The 18,802-nt window shown below is 36.9% G+C and overlaps 1 protein-coding gene across 4 annotated transcripts in view; it reads left to right on the top strand.

Moving 5' to 3' along the window:
- ARHGEF7 (Rho guanine nucleotide exchange factor 7) overlaps nucleotides 1–18,802 on the top strand; it is a 254,497-nt gene that overhangs the window by 155,567 nt on the left and 80,128 nt on the right. For 3 of the 4 annotated variants that reach the window (XM_037799666.1, XM_037799667.1, XM_037799668.1), the window contains exons 7-8: nucleotides 16,495–16,589; nucleotides 16,842–16,937. In XM_037799666.1, coding sequence (XP_037655594.1) covers nucleotides 16,495–16,589; nucleotides 16,842–16,937 — 191 coding nt within the window. Of the gene's footprint in view, nucleotides 1–13,410; nucleotides 13,790–16,494; nucleotides 16,590–16,841; nucleotides 16,938–18,802 lie in introns of those variants that run through there. The other variant, XM_037799669.1, reaches the window with a different exon arrangement.

The following is an 18,802-nucleotide window of genomic DNA, read 5'->3' as shown; positions in this document are numbered from 1 at the left end:
TGAAGTCTGATCTCTTTTTTCAGATTCCTTAACATTTGCTGTATGGGATGATGCTGACATTCATAGCTGCCAGACTCTGGCTCTGAGTTTTCGTGTGTCACACAGAAACCCGGAGTTTCAGGGACCGACCAGGATTTGTACAAAGAGCTCAGCATCTCAGAATTTAGAAATAATCATTACAACTCAGGAATAGATGTAACTGCTGTAAGAGCTTACAGTCTAGGAACCTTTACAATAAGCCTTCCCCTGATAACCTGTGCTCTTAGGCTCAGGTCTCAGAGTTTGCACGTTATAGTTAGTCCATATTAGTGTGTCATTATAATGTTTTTCTTTTCATTTCTGGTTTATTTCACCCAACACACTGTCGCAGTGTTCATTCACCTCACAACTTCACTCCTCCTTATAGGAGCTCAATACTCCATTATATGTATACACCACAGTTCGCCATTCCATTTATTAGTTGATGTACCCTTAGGCCCCCCCTTCCATCCACTGCAGATTGTGAATACTGACAGCATAAACCCAACTGTGCAAATATCCATTCATGTCCCTCTTTTCCATTCTTCCAAGTAAATACCCAGTAACCAAGTTGCAGGACCATATGGCAACCCTGTGCTTGGCTTCCTGTGGAACCACCGCACTGCCCTCCAGATGGGCTGCACCATTCTGCTTCCCCACCAGTGGTTGTTAGGAATGTCCCTTTCTCCACATTTTCTCCAGCACTTTTGTTCCTCTGTTTATTTTTTATATGGTTTTATTCCCACACCATACATTCCATCTTAAGTAAACAATTAATGGTTCCCTGTATAATCACAAAGTTATGCATTCACCACCGCTGTCTATATAAGGACATTTCCATTTCTTCCACAAAGAAAGAGGAAGAGATGAATAAAGTACAAAGACAAAAGAAAAAGAAAGAAAAAAAAATGACAGCAAAAAAGCAACAAAAGAAGAGATAAAATTAGAATAAAATACAGTAAAAAAGCCACACAACACCACCAGTGCCAAGAATCCCATACCCCTCCCTTATATCCCCCTCTTATAGGCATTTAGCTTTGGTATATCGCCTTTGTTGCATTAAAGGAAGCATAATACAATGTTACTGTTAACTATAGACTCTAGTTTGCATTGATGGTATTTTTTCCCCAATACCACTCCATTTTTAACACCTTGCACAGTTGACATTCATTTGTTCTCCCTGTAAAAGACATAGTAATATTTTACATATCCAGCAAGCAGAGTTTTAAAGAGAGAACACTCTCCATTCTAGTAATGGTGGAAGTGTAAATCCATATAGAGTTTCTCACAAGCAATATTTCAGAATTCTGAAAATGTTCAAGCCCTTAGTCTTAATAATTCTGTTTGTTGAAATCCACCCTAAACAAATAATACGAAGGGTATTCAAAGATGTTTGTGCAAAGATGTTTTCGTGGATTATATTCTAGTTATAAATTGTAAACAACCTAAATATACAAAAGTACAAGAATGGTTAAGTAATCAGTGTTACATCCATTTATAATTATTTGAAATGCATGTGAGGCTTTTAAAACTAATACAAAAAATATGTTTTCATGTTAAGTTCAGTAAGCAGAATATGGAATTATATAAGTAATATGATTAAGAAAATAAGATCCTCTGTCGGTATGGTTTCTTTTGAGTGGCAGAATTAGAATGGATTTATTTTCTTCTTCTTTATGCTTTTTTGTATTTTGTAGATTTAAAATATTGCCCTTGGTGTTTTGTATGTTACTTTTCCCAAGTGTAGAAAAAATGTAATCCTAAGCTCTTGTAGCTTCTTTTTTTTTTTTTTTTTTTTTTTTTTAATTCCACAAATCTTTATTGAGTGGATGTCACTGGGAGTAAGTGAGTCCCTGCTTTCAAGGATTTTATAGTTTAGTGGGGGGAGCCAGGCACATAATCAGATAACTGTAATTCAATATCGTAAACAGGATGATAGATATTTTCTGGTTGTTATGTTGCAAAGAGTAGGAGCAGCCTACCTAGCCAGGGGAATCTAGAAATCTAGGCTTTCTATAAGCCAAGTCTTAAAGGACGGGTAGGGATGAACCAAGTGTGTGTTTTAGGGGGTGAGGAATAAAGGTCTTCACGGTAAGGCTGCCAGGTTGCATGGCCCTGGTGGGGAAAGGCATTCAAAAATCTTTTAAAACATTTTTAAAAATTGAAGTGTATGTATGTTATGTGAATATATCTCAATAAAATTGCATTTAAAAAATTGAAGTATAAAGACATAAGTGTACAAATTCTTATACAAATGCAATGAGTTTTTAAATTATGTGTAACCCACCACCCAGATTAAGATATAGAACATTCCCAGCAACACAGGTTTCCTCAAGTTCACTTCTCGTCAGTATCTACACCCAAATGGACCTATATTCTGACCTCTATCACCATAATTAGTTTTATCTATTTTTCAACAATAAATACATTGAGCAGAACATACTAAATGAGTTCCTACAGTATGTACTGTTTTATGTATGGACTTCCCACTTACCATGTTTTGAGACTCATTCATATTGTTGTGTGGCAATAGTATGTTCTTTTTCATTATTGGGAAGAATTCCATGGCATGAATATATGGTAGCTTATTTATCCATTCTACTGTTGCTGAACTTTTTTTTTTTTTTTTTTTTTTTTTTAATCATCATTTTATTGAGATATATTCACATACCACGCAGTCATACAAAACAAATTGTACTTTCGATTGTTTACAGTACCATTACATAGTTGTACATTCATCACCTAAATCAATCCCTGACACCTTCATTAGCACACACACAAAAATAACAAGAATAATAATTAGAGTGAAAAAGAGCAATTGAAGTAAAAAAGAACACTAGGTACCTTTGTCTGTTTGTTTGCTTCCCCTACTTTTCTACACATCGATCCATAAACTAGACAAAGTGGAGTTTGGTCCTTATGGCATTCCCAATCCCACTGTCACCCCTCATAAGCTACATTTTTATACAACTGTCTTCGAGATTCATGGGTTCTGGGTTGTAGTTTAATAGTTTCAGGTATCCACCACCAGCTACCCCAATTCTTTAGAACCTAAAAAAGGTTGTCTAAAGTGTGCGTAAGAGTGCCCACCAGAGTGATCTCTCGGCTCGTTTTGGAATCTCTCTGCCACTGAAGCTTATTTCATTTCCTTTCACATCCCCCTTTTGGTCAAGAAGATGTTCTCCGTCCCACGATGCCGGGTCTACATTCCTCCCCGGGAGTCATATTCCACGTTGCCAGGGAGATTCACTTCCCTGGGTGTCTGATCCCACGTAGGGGGGAGGGCAGTGATTTCACCTTTCAAGTTGGCTTAGCCAGAGAGAGAGGGCCACATCTGAGCAACAAAGAGGCATTCAGGAGGAGACTCTTAGGCACAAATACAGGGAGGCCTAGCCTCTCCTTTGCAGCAACCGTCTTCCCAAGGGTAAAACTTATGGTAGAGGGCTCAACCCATCAAACCACCAGTCCCCTATGTCTGTGGTCATGTTAGCAACCATGGAGGTGGGGTAGGCGAATACCCCTGCATTCTCCACAGCCTCCTCAAGGGGGCACTACATCGTTTTTTTTTTTTTTTTTTTTTTTTTTCCTTGTTTGTCTTTTTTATTTTTTTTTTTTTTTTTTAACTTTCCCTTCTTTTTTCAAATCAACTGTATGAAAAAAAAGTTAAAAAGAAAACAAACATACAATAAAAGAACATTTCAAAGAGACCATAGCAAGGGAGTAAGAAAAAGACAACTAACCTAAGATAACTGCTTAACTTCCAACATGTTCCTACTTTACCCCAAGAAAGTTACATACTATAGCAACATTTCAGTGAACTTGTTCCTACTACATCCATCAGAAATTAACAGACCATAGTCATTTCTGGGCATCCCCAGAACGTTAAATAGCTTATCTGTTCTTCTTGGATTATTGTTCCCCCTTCCTTAATTGCTCTCTACTGCTAGTTCCCCTACATTCTACATTATAAACCATTTGTTTTACATTTTTCAAAGTTCACATTAGTGGTAGCATATAATATTTCTCTTTTTGTGCCTGGCTTATTTCGCTCAGCATTATGTCTTCAAGGTTCATCCATGTTGTCATATGTTTCACCAGATCATTCCTTCTTACTGCCGCGTAGTATTCCATCGTGTGTATATACCACATTTTATTTATCCACTCATCTGTTGATGGACATTTGGGTTGTTTCCATCTCTTGGCAATTGTGAATAATGCTGCTATGAACATTGGCGTGCAGATATCTGTTCGTGTCACTGCTTTCCGATCTTCCGGGTATATCCCGAGAAGTGCAATCGCTGGATCGAATGGTAGCTCTATCTCTAGTTTTCTAAGGAACTGCCAGACTGACTTCCAGAGTGGCTGAACCATTATACAGTCCCACCAACAATGAATAAGAGTTCCAATTTCTCCACATCCCCTCCAGCATTTGTAGTTTCCTGTTTGTTTAATGGCAGCCATTCTAACCGGTGTTAGATGGTATCTCATTGTGGTCTTAATTTGCATCTCTCTAATAGCTAGTGAAGCTGAACATTTTTTCATGTGTTTCTTGGCCATTTGTATTTCCTCTTCAGAGAACTGTCTTTTCATATCTTTTGCCCATTTTATAATTGGGCTGTCTGTACTATTGTCATTGAGTTGTAGGATTTCTTTGTATATGCAAGATATCAGTCTTTTGTCAGATACATGGTTTCCAAAAATTTTTTCCCATTGAGTTGGCTGCCTCTTTACCTTTTTGAGAAATTCCTTTGAGGTGCAGAAACTTCTAAGCTTGAGGAGTTCCCATTTATCTATTTTCTCTTTTGTTGCTTGTGCTTTGGGTGTAAAGTCTAGGAAGTGGCCTCCTAATACAAGGTCTTGAAGATGTTTTCCTACATTATCTTCTAGGAGTTTAATGGTACTTTCTTTTATATTGAGATCTTTGGTCCATTTTGAGTTAATTTTTGTGTAGGGGGTGAGGTAGGGGTCCTCTTTCATTCTTTTGGATATGGATATCCAACTCTCCCAGCCCCATTTGTTGAAAAGACCATTATGGCTCAGTTCGGTGACTTTGGGGGCCTTATCAAAGATCAGTCGGCCATAGATCTGAGGGTCTATCTCTGAATTCTCAATTCGATTCCATTGATCTATATGTCTATCTTTGTGCCAGTACCATGCTGTTTTGGCAACTGTGGCTTTATAATAAGCTTCAAAGTCAGGGAGTGTAAGTCCTCCCACTTCGTTTTTCTTTTTAAAGTGTCTTTAGCAATTCGAGGCATCTTCCCTTTCCAAATAAATTTGATAACTAGCTTTTCCAAGTCTGCAAAGTAGGTTGTTGGAATTTTGATTGGGATTGCATTGAATCTGTAGATGAGTTTGGGTAGAATTGACATCTTAATGACATTTAGCCTTCCTATCCATGAACATGGAATATTTTTCCATCTTTTAAGGTCCCCTTCTATTTCTTTTAGTAGAGTTATGTAGTTTTCTTTGTATAGGTCTTTTACATCTTTGGTTAAGTTTATTCCTAGGTACTTGATTTTTTTAGTTGCTATTGAAAATGGTATCTTTTTCTTGAGTGTCTCTTCAGTTTGTTCATTTCTAGCATATAGAAACATTACTGACTTATGTGCATTAATCTTGTATCCCGCTACTTTGCTAAATTTGTTTATTAGCTCTAGTAGGTGTATCGTTGATTTCTCAGGGTTTTCTAGATATAAGATCATATCATCTGCAAACAATGAGAGTTTTACTTCTTCTTTTCCAATTTGGATGCCTTTTATTTCTTTGTCTTGCCGGATTGCCCTGGCTAGCACTTCCAGCACAATGTTGAATAACAGTGGTGACAGCGGGCATCCTTGTCTTGTTCCTGATCTTAGAGGGAAGGCTTTCAGTCTCTCACCATTGAGGACTATGCTGGCTGTGGGTTTTTCATATATGCTCTTTATCATGTTGAGGAAGTTTCCTTCAATTCCTACCTTTTGAAGTGTTTTTATCAAAAACGGATGTTGGATTTTGTCAAATGCTTTTTCAGCATCTATTGAGATGATCAATTGATTTTTCCCTTTCGAGTTTTTAATGTGTTGTAATACATTGATTGTTTTTCTTATGTTGAACCATCCTTGCATGCCTGGAATGAACCCCACTTGGTCATGGTGTATGATTTTTTTAATGTGTCTTTGGATTCGATTTGCAAGTATTTTGTTGAGGATTTTTGCATCTATATTCATTAGGGAGATTGGCCGGTAGTTTTCCTTTTTTGTAGCATCTTTGCCTGGTTTTGGTATTAGATTGATGTTAGCTTCATAAAATGAATTAGGTAGTGTTCCATTTTTTTCAATGTTTTGAAAGAGTTTGAGTAAGATTGGTGTCAGTTCTTTCTGGAAAGTTTGGTAGAATTCCCCTGTGAAGCCATCTGGCCCTGGGCATTTATTTGTGGGAAGATTTTTGATGACTGATTGGATCTCTTTGCTTGTGATGGGTTGGTTGAGGTCTTCTATTTCTTCTCTGGTCAGTCTAGGTTGTTCGTATGTTTCCAGGAAATTGTCCATTTCTTCTACATTATCCAGTTTGTTGCCATACAGTTGTTCATAATATCCTCTTATAATTTTTTTAATTTCTTCAGGATCTGCAGTTATGTCACCTTTTTCATTCATTATTTTGTTTATATGGGTCTTCTCTCTTTTTGATTTTGTCAGTCTAGCTAGGGGCTTGTCAATCTTGTTGATCTTCTCAAAGAACCAACTTTTGGTGATATTTATCCTCTCTATTGTTTTTTTGTTCTCTATGTCATTTATTTCTGCTTTAATCCTTGTTATTTCTTTTCTTGTACTTGGTTTAGGATTGGTTTGCTGTTCATTTTCTAGCTTCTTCAGTTGATCCATTAGTTCTTTGATTTTGGCTCTTTCTTCCTTTTTAATATATGCGTTTAGTGCTATAAATTTCCCCCTTAGCACTGCTTTTGCTGCATCCCATAGGTTTTGGTATGTTGTGTTCTCATTTTCATTCGTCTCTATATATTTAGCAATTTCTCTTGCTATTTCTTCTTTAACCCACTGATTGTTTAGGAGTGTGTTGTTTAACCTCCAGGTATTTGTGAATTTTCTAAGTCTCTGATGGTTATTGACTTCTAATTGTATTCCATTGTGGTCAGAGAATGTGCTTTGAATAATTTCAATCTTTTTAAATTTATTGAGGCTTGTTTTATGTCCCAGCATATGATCTATTCTGGAGAAAGTTCCGTGAGCACTAGAAAAGTATGTGTATCCTGGTGATTTGGGATGTAATGTCCTGTAGATGTCTGTTAAATCTAATTCATTTATCAGATTGTTTAGGTTTTCAATTTCCTTATTGGTCTTCTGTCTGGTTGATCTATCTATAGGAGAGAGTGATGTGTTGAAGTCTCCCACAATTATTGTGGAAACATCAATTGCTTCCTTTAGTTTTGCCAGTGTTTCTCTCATGTATTTTGTGGCACCTTGATTGGGTGCATAGACATTTACGATTGTTATTTCTTCTTGCTGAATTGCCCCTTTTATTAGTATGTAGTGGCCTTCTTTGTCTCTCAAAACATCCCTGCATTTGAAGTCTATTTTATCTGAGATTAATATTGCTACACCTGCTTTCTTTTGGCTGTAGCTTGCATGAAATATTTTTTTCCATCCTTTCACTTTCAGTTTCTTTGTGTCCCTGTGTCTAAGATGAGTCTCTTGTATGCAACATATTGATGGTTCATTTTTTTTGATCCATTCTGCGAATCTATATCTTTTAATTGGGGAGTTTAATCCATTTACATTCAACGTTAAAACCGTGAAGGCATTTCTTGAATCGGCCATCTTATCCTTTGGATTATGTTTGCCATATTTTTCCCTCTCTCTATTAATATCCTTTATTGTACCCATACCGAATCTCTTTAGTACTGAACCTTTCTCCAAGTCTCTCTGTCCTGTCTTTGTTTCTCTGTCTGTAGGGCTCCCTTTAGTATCTCCAGTAGGGCAGGTCTCTTGTTAGCAAATTCTCTCAGCATTTCTTTGTCTGTGAAAAATTTAAGCTCTCCCTCAAATTTGAAGGAGAGCTTTGCTGGATAAAGTATTCTTGGCTGGAAATTCCTCTCACTCAGAATTTTAAATATATCGTGCCACTGCCTTCTCGCCTCCATGGTGGCTGCTGAGTAGTCACTACTTAGTCTTATGCTGTTTCCTTTGTATGTGGTGAATTGCTTTTCTCTTGCTGCTTTCAGAACTTGCTCCTTCTCTTCTATGTTTGACAGTGTGATCAGTATATGTCTCGGAGTGGGTTTTTTTGGATTTATTCTATTTGGAGTTCGCTGAGCATTTATGATTTGTGTATTTATGTTGTTTAGAAGATTTGGGAAGTTTTCCCCAACAATTTCTTTGAATACTCTTCCTAGACCTTTACCCTTTTCTTCCCCTTCTGGGACACCAATGAGTCTTATATTTGGACGTTTCATATTATCTATCATATCCCTGAGGTCCATTTCGAGTTTTTCAATTTTTTTCCCCATTCTTTCTTTTATGTTTTCATTTTCCATTCTGTCATCTTCCAGGTCACTGATTCGTTGTTCAACTTCCTCTAGTCTTGTACTATGAGTGTCCAGAATCTTTTTAATTTGGTCAACAGTTTCTTTAATTTCCATAAGATCATCCATTTTTTTATTTAGTCTTGCAATGTCTTCTTTATGCTCTTCTAGGGTCTTCTTGATTTCCTTCATATCCCGTACTAGGGTCTCATTGTTCATCTTTAGTTCTTTGAGTAGCTGCTCTAGGTGTGTCTCTTCTGGTCTTTTGATTTGGGTGCTTGGGCTTGGGTTATCCATATCGTCTGGTTTTTTCATATGCTTTATAATTTTCTGTTGTTTTTGGCCTCGTGGCATTTGCTGACCTTGATAGGGTTCTTTTAGGGTTTGTAGACCAGTTGAAGTCCTTATCTCTAATTTATCAGATCTACAGCTTCGTGGAGTACACTTTCTCTAACTAACCAGCAGGTGGCGTCCACGAGCCACCTGTTCTCCACAAGCCAGATCTCCCCTGCTTAGCCTTTTTGGTGAGTGGGGGAGTGAGTCTTGTGGGGCCCAATTGGTGTCCCAAGCTTGCGTGTGTAGTTGGTGTTGCCTGCCCTGTATGTGGGGCGTGTTTCTGGGCAGTCGGGGAGGGGGGGTGGCCCTAACAATCAAATCTCCCTGATGATCCTAGAGTTTTAAAGCTACTGCAATAGTCTAATCCTTCAGTTCAGTCCTGCCACAGTTTGTCTCTGCCACTGACCCACAAGTCTTTGGTATTGGCGTATGGCTCCTGAGACTTGCAAGTGGGCCCCTCTTCCAGGCTGTGCACCCCGGGTCCTCTGTTGAGGGATGACTGTGCTATGTCGCAGGTGAGTGCCGTCCCCCCAGGGCAGTTCTGGGCTGCTGGGCTGTGTTGGGAGGCTCCCAGTCTGCTCAAATGATGGCTGAATGGGGCTCTGTTAATTCACACTGCTCCCCCTTCCCAGCTCTGGGACATTCAGCTGAGGTTGCAGGGAAGGCTAATGTCCACGCCCAGTTTTGTGGTGTGTGCCTGTTATTTGAAGCACTTCCGTCACACTGGGTTGTCTGGGGCAGCTCTGGTCTATGGGGCTGGCGATGGGCAGGAGTGTTTCCTGTCCACCAGGATGGTGGCTGTGAGCGGACACCCCCCTTTTCTTGGGAAGTTGTGTTGTTTAGTGAATTTTCTCAGCCACTGGATTATTGCCTTTTGTCTCAGAGCTCTCTTAGTTCTGCTCTTGACTTGACGTGCCCAAATTTCAATTCTTTGAAGCTTTCTGTATTGAGCTTCTTAGAGTAATTGTTTTAGAAAAAGCAAAAAGGATTTAAAAAAAAAAAAAAAAAAACAAAAAAAAAAACGGCCCTCCTCAGAGATCTAATGGGTTATTGAAATGCTAATAGACAAAGCAAGCAGGGCCATTAAGGAAAAGTGCCCAGGGCAGAGAGATCAGCCTTGCTTCGGGATTTGCATATGCGCCTGAAGGCCTGATCTCCGCCCTTCCCCTTTCTGTGTTCACCAGAACTCCAAAAATCCTCTGCTTTTATTTTGGAGTTTTTCGTGTTGTTTTTTTTCTATGCCTGTCTCCTCTCTGCTGGGCTGGCTGCTCTCAGAGTCTCTGGTGTCTGGCCTCAGTCTATCTATGGTTGGAGTTTGAATCAGTAGAATGAGTTTCCGGTAAGAGCAGCCACTGCAATTCTCCCTTCTCCTTCCTGGAGCTGACAGCCCCTCCTCCCCCGGGACTGAGCCTGGCAGGGAGGGGCGCGGGTCCCCTGGCCGCAAAAACTTACAGATTTCACTGATCTCAGCAGTTCCACGTTTTCATGAGTGTTGTATGAAGTATGCCCAAAGACAGATTGCTCTGTGGTGTCCAGTCCACGCAGTTCCTGGCTTTTTACCTACTTTCCTGGAGGAGTAACTAAAACATACAGCTCACCAGTCTGCCATCTTGCCCCGCCTCCTCTCTTGTAGCTTCTTAAGAAGTAAATGACCATGATTTTGGATGATTACTTTGGCACCAGAGTCCAGAATATGTTGGAGATGGAAACACAAAGCCTAAGAGACCAGTTAGGAACGTAGGCATGATGCATTGGGGTCTTGAACTATGTGTGTGACAATGGGAAGAAGAAAAAAAGTCAGAGATGTTTTAAATAGTTGGTTAGGTTTTATGATAAACCCTTCCTCTACTCTTACCTTTATTTTCTCATATGCATACTGTTTGAAATCAGTCTGTTTCCAATGTTTTAGGTAAATGAATCATCATGATGCCCGTATTTTAGGTAGCACACCTTGGATCGAGATGGCTTAATACAGTGGAAGGAGTGTAAGCTTTGTATTTAATCCTATCCATGGTGCTTTATTAGCTCTGTGGCCTGGTCTAAGCCCAGGTAAGCTGCCTGAGCCACAGTTAACTTCATTTGTAAAATGTGTATAGTAATGACTGCCTGTAATATTGTTAAGAAGTTAGCAGATTAGCCAGGCACCTGGCAGAGTGTTTGGTCCTTAAGAGGCAGTTATTTTGATCACTGTTAGGATGCATAGTTAGATGCATTTGAAGCTTAATGTTCCATTGAAACCACCATAACATTCTGTTTGCAAACAGGCATCCGAGTAGCTTTTAAGGATTACTTATGGGATCTGTATTCAAGGATAATATCATACAATTAAAGGAAACATGTTTGTGACATATCTGGGCACAATGGATTTCAACAATGGAAGAACATTAACTGCACCTGGGGGATGGTAACAGCCATCTTTCCTGGTAGGGATCAGAGAAAGAACTTTTATTGTAGAAGCTGGATGCCCTGCCCTAAAGAGAATGAGATATTTTAGCCACCTCTTTTATGGGATGATGAATTTCCTCATTTATCACTTGAGAATGAGGTTTCATAAGTCTGCTGATCTAGGAAGATACAGGTCCTTAAGACCTTCCATGTTCAATGATACACTATGATTTTTTTTTCAAGTTTTATTGAACACTCACTTTTATTGTGTGAATTATGTCAGTTCTCTTTATGTATGGGAAAAGTAAATAGTTCTTTTCCATTCATGCTGAATATCATGAAAAGGCAGGCTAGCCTTTGCCTTTGAAATATTGTAAATATAACATATTAGGGAGTAATTACTAGTTTTTATCCAGATATTTAAAAAAATAGACATGTAACTTTAAGAAAATGCTACAGCAAACTTTCATGAACCTTTCATGTACTCCAGAGAAATATTGCACCTATATTTTCTTTTTTGCTCCTTAACTTTACCTGAAGTCTCTAGATGCTAGCCCAAGGAAGAAAAACTGGGAATCTGATTCTCTGGTATCTATATAAACATTTTTATCTGGTATCTATATAAACATTTTTTGTTTATACAGATCAACACTAATCCTAAGCTCTAGTTTTGTTTCATCTTATCTCTTACTTTCATTTACTTTTCTCTGCCATAACTAAAATTGTTTTCATATCCCGTGACATGTGATATGTCTGCCTAAGGACTTATAGATGGATAAAGTTAATTATCTAAGTACCTTGAGTCTTACAAAGGTGATCCCAGCTTTGTATTTTGTGGTTCCCCTAGAAGGCTATCTTCCCTCCTCTCTTGCATTCCACCCACATTTTATATGGGCAGTGAAGTGCCTGCTGACTTCTTGTGACACTCTACTCCCACTAATTTTTTAAATAATTTCCTTATTTTGTATATTTGATTATATAGATTAAGATTTTCAGTTGGTAAGAATGGAAGCTAAGTGTTTGGTGAATGAATGAAGGAGTAATTGAGTTATCTAATTGTGGAAAAGGCTGTCTTATGAAATAATTAGCTCCCAACTAATGAAGTCATTGAATAAGAAGCTCTAAATAGAAATCCACCTTTGGGGTTGGAAGGTTGTACTAGGCAAGGTTCCTTCCTGCCTTAAGTCAGTGAACTGATATTGTTAAATAACTATCATAACCCAGTGAGGTCCTTTTTTTTATAAAAAAGGAAAAAGACACGTAGGCTTTCCAGTCACAGCTAGTAAGTGGTAGAGCCAGGATTTAAAACCAGATCTACTTGGCTACAAAGGCCCACTCTTTACATATCATGACGCAAGTAAGCACATATATGTATATTGGCTAATGTCAAGTTCCTTCAGTGAAATATGTCAGTGTTGACCTATAAGCTTTTTCGATAGCTATTGTATAGTTACCTTTAACATTTAGAAGAAATATATCCCAAGAGCTGTGAATCCCCAAATTTAGAATTATTGTAATAATTTCTTAAAGGCACTATAGCATAAACAGAAACATTTACATGGACCCTCCAAAAGATCAACAAACTACATTAAATCAGTAATTGCCAGTGGGAATGGAGAGCCTCTACTATACGTCTTTATGACCTGTAGATTTATAGACCCAGGAAGGACTTCAGGAATCACTTACTGCGATACACCCTCCCTCTTTCCTTTCCTTTCCATATGGTCAAATAGGAAATATTAGGACTGAATTGTAACTAAAGTCTTGTCTCATAATTTACATTTTGAAAATTTAAATACTTAAAGTTTAAATAGTTTAGATTGAAAAGAAAACATTAAATGATTGTTTTTCTCTACTGGTGGGCAGGGACGGGGTTGATTAGGTAAGGTAGAAGTGTGTTTAGAATTTTTTAGTTTTTTCCTCTTGTGCTTATAATCTAGGTAATACCCTATGGACATTTGGCTGAAGTTGATGATGATAATCTTTTATATTACCACAATCAAGTGTTATCTGTCTCCTCTCATATGTATAAACCAATTATTTACTTCTAAAAGACTGTAAATAACATATGAAATAAAATATATAACATCTGCCAACATTTTTAATGAACACTAACCCATTTGAAAAATCAGAGATACTAAGGGCTATTATTTAATGATAAGAATAGTAAAGTAAGTTTCTGTTGGTCTGAAAGATAATGAAGTTCTTTTTGTTTTGTTTTAATGATTGACAGTTTAGGAATTGTCTATGTGACTTGACTGATGTTTTTTTCAGTCTCTTGTGTGATACCATTGTTTGACTGTACTTGATTTTCCACGCCTCATGACTCAGGGAAAGCCTGGACTGGATGAGCTCAGCTTTCTGTGCCATTCATCAGGGTTATGGATTATAAAGGCTGCCATTTCCATGAAAACTGCACACTTTCTCTTGGTACCCAGACTGGTGTGTGATGGAGCTCTGGAAGCCAATCTGTGAGGTCTCATGGGGTCCTGCAGCAGCCAGAACATGCAGAAAGCAAGAAAGGGAAGAAAGGTGATTATTAGAATACATAGATGTGCTGACAAGATCAGGAAGAGAAACGTACCCTCCTGGCAGAGGCGAATGGTCGGTGTGGAAGGAATTTAGAAACATACAGAGTAGATCTTTGTAAGCATGATCAGTTAGCAAAATCTTGACTGTATTTTGCGGAACGGTTAAGTATAACTTGGATTTTTTGGTTGGGGAAATTATAGAAATTATCTTGAGCAGTTATTTAAAAATGAAAGACTGATAGTTGAAATTAACCAACTAAGCTATTTTAGTGAAATTAGGTTTTTTTGCAGAAGTTTCTTTGAAATTGTTTTTAGTACATTCTTATGGGAAGCTTTTATATCTGCATACTAAATGCTATGATTAAAGAAATACCATCTTCTTATTCTTATTCTTCTGTTTCATATTCCTGGCAGTTATACTTTTCTTTCTTATATCTAATACTTGTGTAAATAGGAAACTGAACCATATTTTTGTCTTCAATTTAACATTGGAAAAGGACTTTTCTTCTTAAACATCTGTGACTGATTTTATTTTATTTTATTTTTAGTTCAAGATCTCATATATGGCTTAGTTTTCACATTTATATTTGAAGGATAAGATCTGGTTTAAAGTATAATTCTTCGATGATGGAGTGCCTAGTGTCACACTGTGTTCTCTGTCTACACAGTCCTTTGACATTTCTGTTCAATGAGTATTTCTTAGAAGGAAGACATTATAATCTTAGGGTCAGCATCCAATCCCCCCCCCCCCCCCCCCAAGGAATGAACTCGCTGAGTGGTCCCTCCTCCTTCTGGCTTGCTCCACCAGTCTTCTTAAATGAATAGATCCATTCAGGAACTAAACTAGAGCTCAGTGTCACCAGTGAAAGAACCTCTGACTTTTTCATTTCAAATAGTTAAGTATGTAAGTTATGTAATCAGGTTTGCATTTACTCAGAGTATTCAGAAAACAGTAATGAACAGTGTAATAATCCTTCTTGCATAATTATTAATGCTGAAATTTATAGTTAGCTTAATGAATACTTTTTTCTTACATGTTTAAACTTGCATTGCTTCTGGTTTATGAAAAATCAAAGGGAAAAACAGTATGTTTAATATCTTTATTACTTATCTACAGTTTCTTTTGTATGATTAATTTAGGACGATCTGTTAGTTTTAGAAGACAAATAGCACATCTTAGTGCATGTAGAAGATGCTCAGAAAATACATGTAATATTAATTTCTGATTTTAAAAAATACTAGCTCTCTGAAAAGAGTGGGATGTATAAGAGAGTTGAGGAAGAGAGTTTACTTTGTTTACTTATGCCAGGTCCTGTAGGTGCCCTGTGTCCTCTCTTTAATCCCAGAGAAGGAAGTGTAGTGTTGTGGAATATCAGAGAGATCTAGCTTCACATTCTGGCTCCACTATTCACTGACTGTGTGATTTGGGGATTTTGGATAAGTTATTTAACCTATCTGACCTTCTGTCTTTTCATCTGTAGAATGAGGATAATATACCAACCTACCATGTACAGTTTTTGTTTGCAAGGATTAGAGATAATACATTCAGAGCACCTTGTATTGTGCCAGGGCTATAGTCTGCATGAAAACTTGGTGGCTTGATCTCTGAAGTCTGAACTTCTTATCTTGGCTTCACGTGGAAACAATAGGTGCCTTCTTGTCTGGCACTATAAACTGATATTGCTGTCAGTGATTATTGATGAAAATGTTATATTTTAGTTTGACTAATTTGCACTTATCTGTCAGTTTTTAGGAGTTTCTGATATTAGCTAAATTTGCTATGCTGATAATGGAGTATCAAGAAACATTTTAAGATTGATTCTACTATCTTCAAGGAAAGTACTGGCTATTAAAAGATTGTTTACATTGGTAGACCTTTAGTTTTTAATAAATGTAATGTGTAGGATGATTTCAGACTATCCTATTCTCTAATATCTTCAGCTCCCAGACATTAACTTAGATTTGCTAGATGTAAGCTAAAAAGTAAACTTTGTGTTTTTTTAAATTGAGATGTATTTTACATATACTAAAATGCATAGATTTTAAGGGTACAATTCAATGAGCTTTGAAAAATGTGTCTATGTTGACACTACCCAAATCAAAATATAGAACCTGTCCATTGCTCCAGAAGTTTTTCTCATGTCCCTTTCCCCATAGTTACCCGTTCCCCCATAACCTCTTTTCTGATTTCTATTACCATAGATTAGTTTTGCCTGTTCTTAGACTTAATATAAATAGAATTATACAGTATATACTTTTTGTGAATGGCTTCTTTTGCACAATGCAGTGTTTTAGAAATTTATCCATGCTGTTTTGCTTATCAGTGGTTCCTTCCTTTTTACTACTTAGTAGTATAAACTTCATTTTTTTTAAAGTAAAAATTAAAAATAACTTTAAAATAACATTAACTAAAGTGACTTTTAGGAAATAGATTTGGCATTACTTATCTGATGATGGCAAGAATTCTAGCCCTCATTCAAGATATACGATTGAAAGTTAGATAAGGTAAGTTGTGTAAGCTTCAGAATAATTCATTACATGGATTTAGAAGTTTATAGTGTTGGAATCACAGGTAGTGATTATTCAAACACATTAACATTACACTTTGAATTGAACAGTGGTGAAAAACTCTACAGGTAAAGTTTATAAATCTCATTGTAGTTGATATAATTGAAATGTCAAATAACACTTATTCCTCTACTATAGGTGCTACAGAATATTTTAGAAACAGAAAATGAATATTCTAAAGAACTACAGACTCTACTTTCAACCTACCTACGGCCATTACAGGCCAGTGAAAAGTAAGTCCGATTATAAATTGCTTCAGTTGAAAAGTAGTTGTTGTATTAGGCTATTCTCTCTTATTTCAGAGAATACAGTGAAATAATAGAATAGAATTCAGTATGCAAATTTGCCTTAGACGTAAGCAACTCATTACAAGTTTAAGATTTTAACAGAATTTGAGTAGGAGTGGTGAGGATGTAAGTAAAACTGTTTATATATTTTGTTATTTTATTTTGTTAATTTAATATTGTTATTTTTCTTGGCTCTAGGTTAAGTTCAGCAAATACTTCATATTTAATGGGAAATCTAGAAGAAATATGTTCTTTCCAGCAAATGCTTGTACAGTCTTTAGAAGAATGCACCAAGTAAGTATGATGCTAAAAATTTGTAAAATTCAGATTGGTATAACTGATATTTAAGGGATCAATTTTACCGTAATTTTAGAATTCACATTCTATGTGTGGAAATTAGGTTATTTTGAATCTTCATGGTAGGTCAACTTTTGTATTAAAAGTGGTATTTAGATTACTTAGTTTTTCTAGTACTTAATATTACACAAAGTAGGAATCCACTGAGTATTCAGAGAAAGGGGAGAGGCTCTACCAGACTGGTAATTTTTAAGGTGTTTCTCCAGGAAAGAGTAGGGGATGAGCCTTCTGAAGAGTAAGAGAGACTAGCATATGAAAACCATGGTGGGGTCAAATGGCTTAGTTTCTTATGTGCCAGCAAGCTACAAAAGGAAGGCATTTATTCATACACCCTTGAATAAAATTGTATTAGTTACGATTCTCTAGGGAAATAGAACCAACAGGAGATATCTGTAAATACAAGATTTTTTAAAAGTCTCTCATGCAAACTGTGGAGATGCACAAGTCCAAATTCTGTCAGGATGCACAAATCCAAATTCTGTAAGGTAGACAGTGAGCTAGCAACTCCGATGAAAGTCTTTGATGAACTCCCCAGGAGAGACTGGCTGGCTGAAGAAAAAAAACAGTTATCTCTTCTCCCTTAAAAGTCTTCAGCTGATTGGATTAAATCCAACGGATTAGATTCTCTCATTGCAGAAGACACTCCCTTAGTTCATTATAGATATAATCAGCCACAGTTGCAATCAATTGACTGATTTGATAAACCAGCTTTCTGGTTTATTAACCAGCCACCAATGTCCTTGCAGTAATGGTTAGGCCAGTGCTTGCTTAACCAGGCACCTGGGCACCATCATCTGGCCAAGTTGACACAGGAACCTAATCATCACAGCAGTGTCTTCCAACATCTTCTATCATATGTGTTGTTTCTGGTCTTCAAAAAGATAAGTTGGAAAGCACTACATGTATGTAAATCTGATGTATTTGGGCACTTGATTTTGCTACTTTTCAAAGGTTTTTTTTTTGAGATGGGGGTGTGTCGTGGATAATTGATCATCAGTTTCCCCTCTTTCCCCCGTATGACTATTTCTTTGTTACCATTAGACATTAAATGCTTGCTAGGTATTGGATGACATTAAAAAATAATGCATATGAAATATATTTAGGTTTTAGTTTTTAGTCCAGAAGGTAATATTTGATGTTTTTTACTTGTGGACTTGATAAAGGAGGAGGACACATTTTATTTTTAAATTATTTTTGATCTTTATTTCTGTCACCACCAAGAGAACCAGAATACATTTTTTCTCTTGCGTTCTGGTTGATCTCTGGTTTTCCTTCCAGCTTGTTCTTATGTTTTTTTGTGTTTTTTTTTTTTTTTAATATATTCTACGTCCCCACACATAGTTTATCTCCCATTATTAATATCTTTCATTAATGGGGTACATTTGTTACAATTGATGAGTCAAACCGATACATTGTTAGTAACTAAAGTCCATGCTTTACAATGTACAATAGGTTCATTGTTTGGGTATACAGTTCTATGGATTTTTTTTTTTAAAGGATTCTTATTTAGGTTCAGAGTTTGTTTTTGTTTTTTTTTTTTAATAAAATTCAGTTTTATTGAGATATATTCACATACCATACAATCATCCATGGTGTACAGTCAGCTGTTCATAGTACCATCATATAGTTACGCATTCATCGTCCCAGTCTATTTTTGAACATTCTCCTTACACCAGAAAGAACAGAATAAGAATGAAAAATACAAGTAGAAAAGCACACCCAAATCATCCCCCCATCTCACCCTATTTTTCATTCAGTTTTTGTCCCCATTTTTCTACTCATCTATCCATACACTGGATAAA

The sequence above is a fragment of the Choloepus didactylus genome, chromosome 12 (assembly GCF_015220235.1).
Source record: "Choloepus didactylus isolate mChoDid1 chromosome 12, mChoDid1.pri, whole genome shotgun sequence".
NCBI lineage: Eukaryota > Metazoa > Chordata > Mammalia > Pilosa > Megalonychidae > Choloepus > Choloepus didactylus.
Note: the sequence above shows the minus strand (reverse complement) of the source record. Positions and strands in the feature narration are given on the sequence as shown.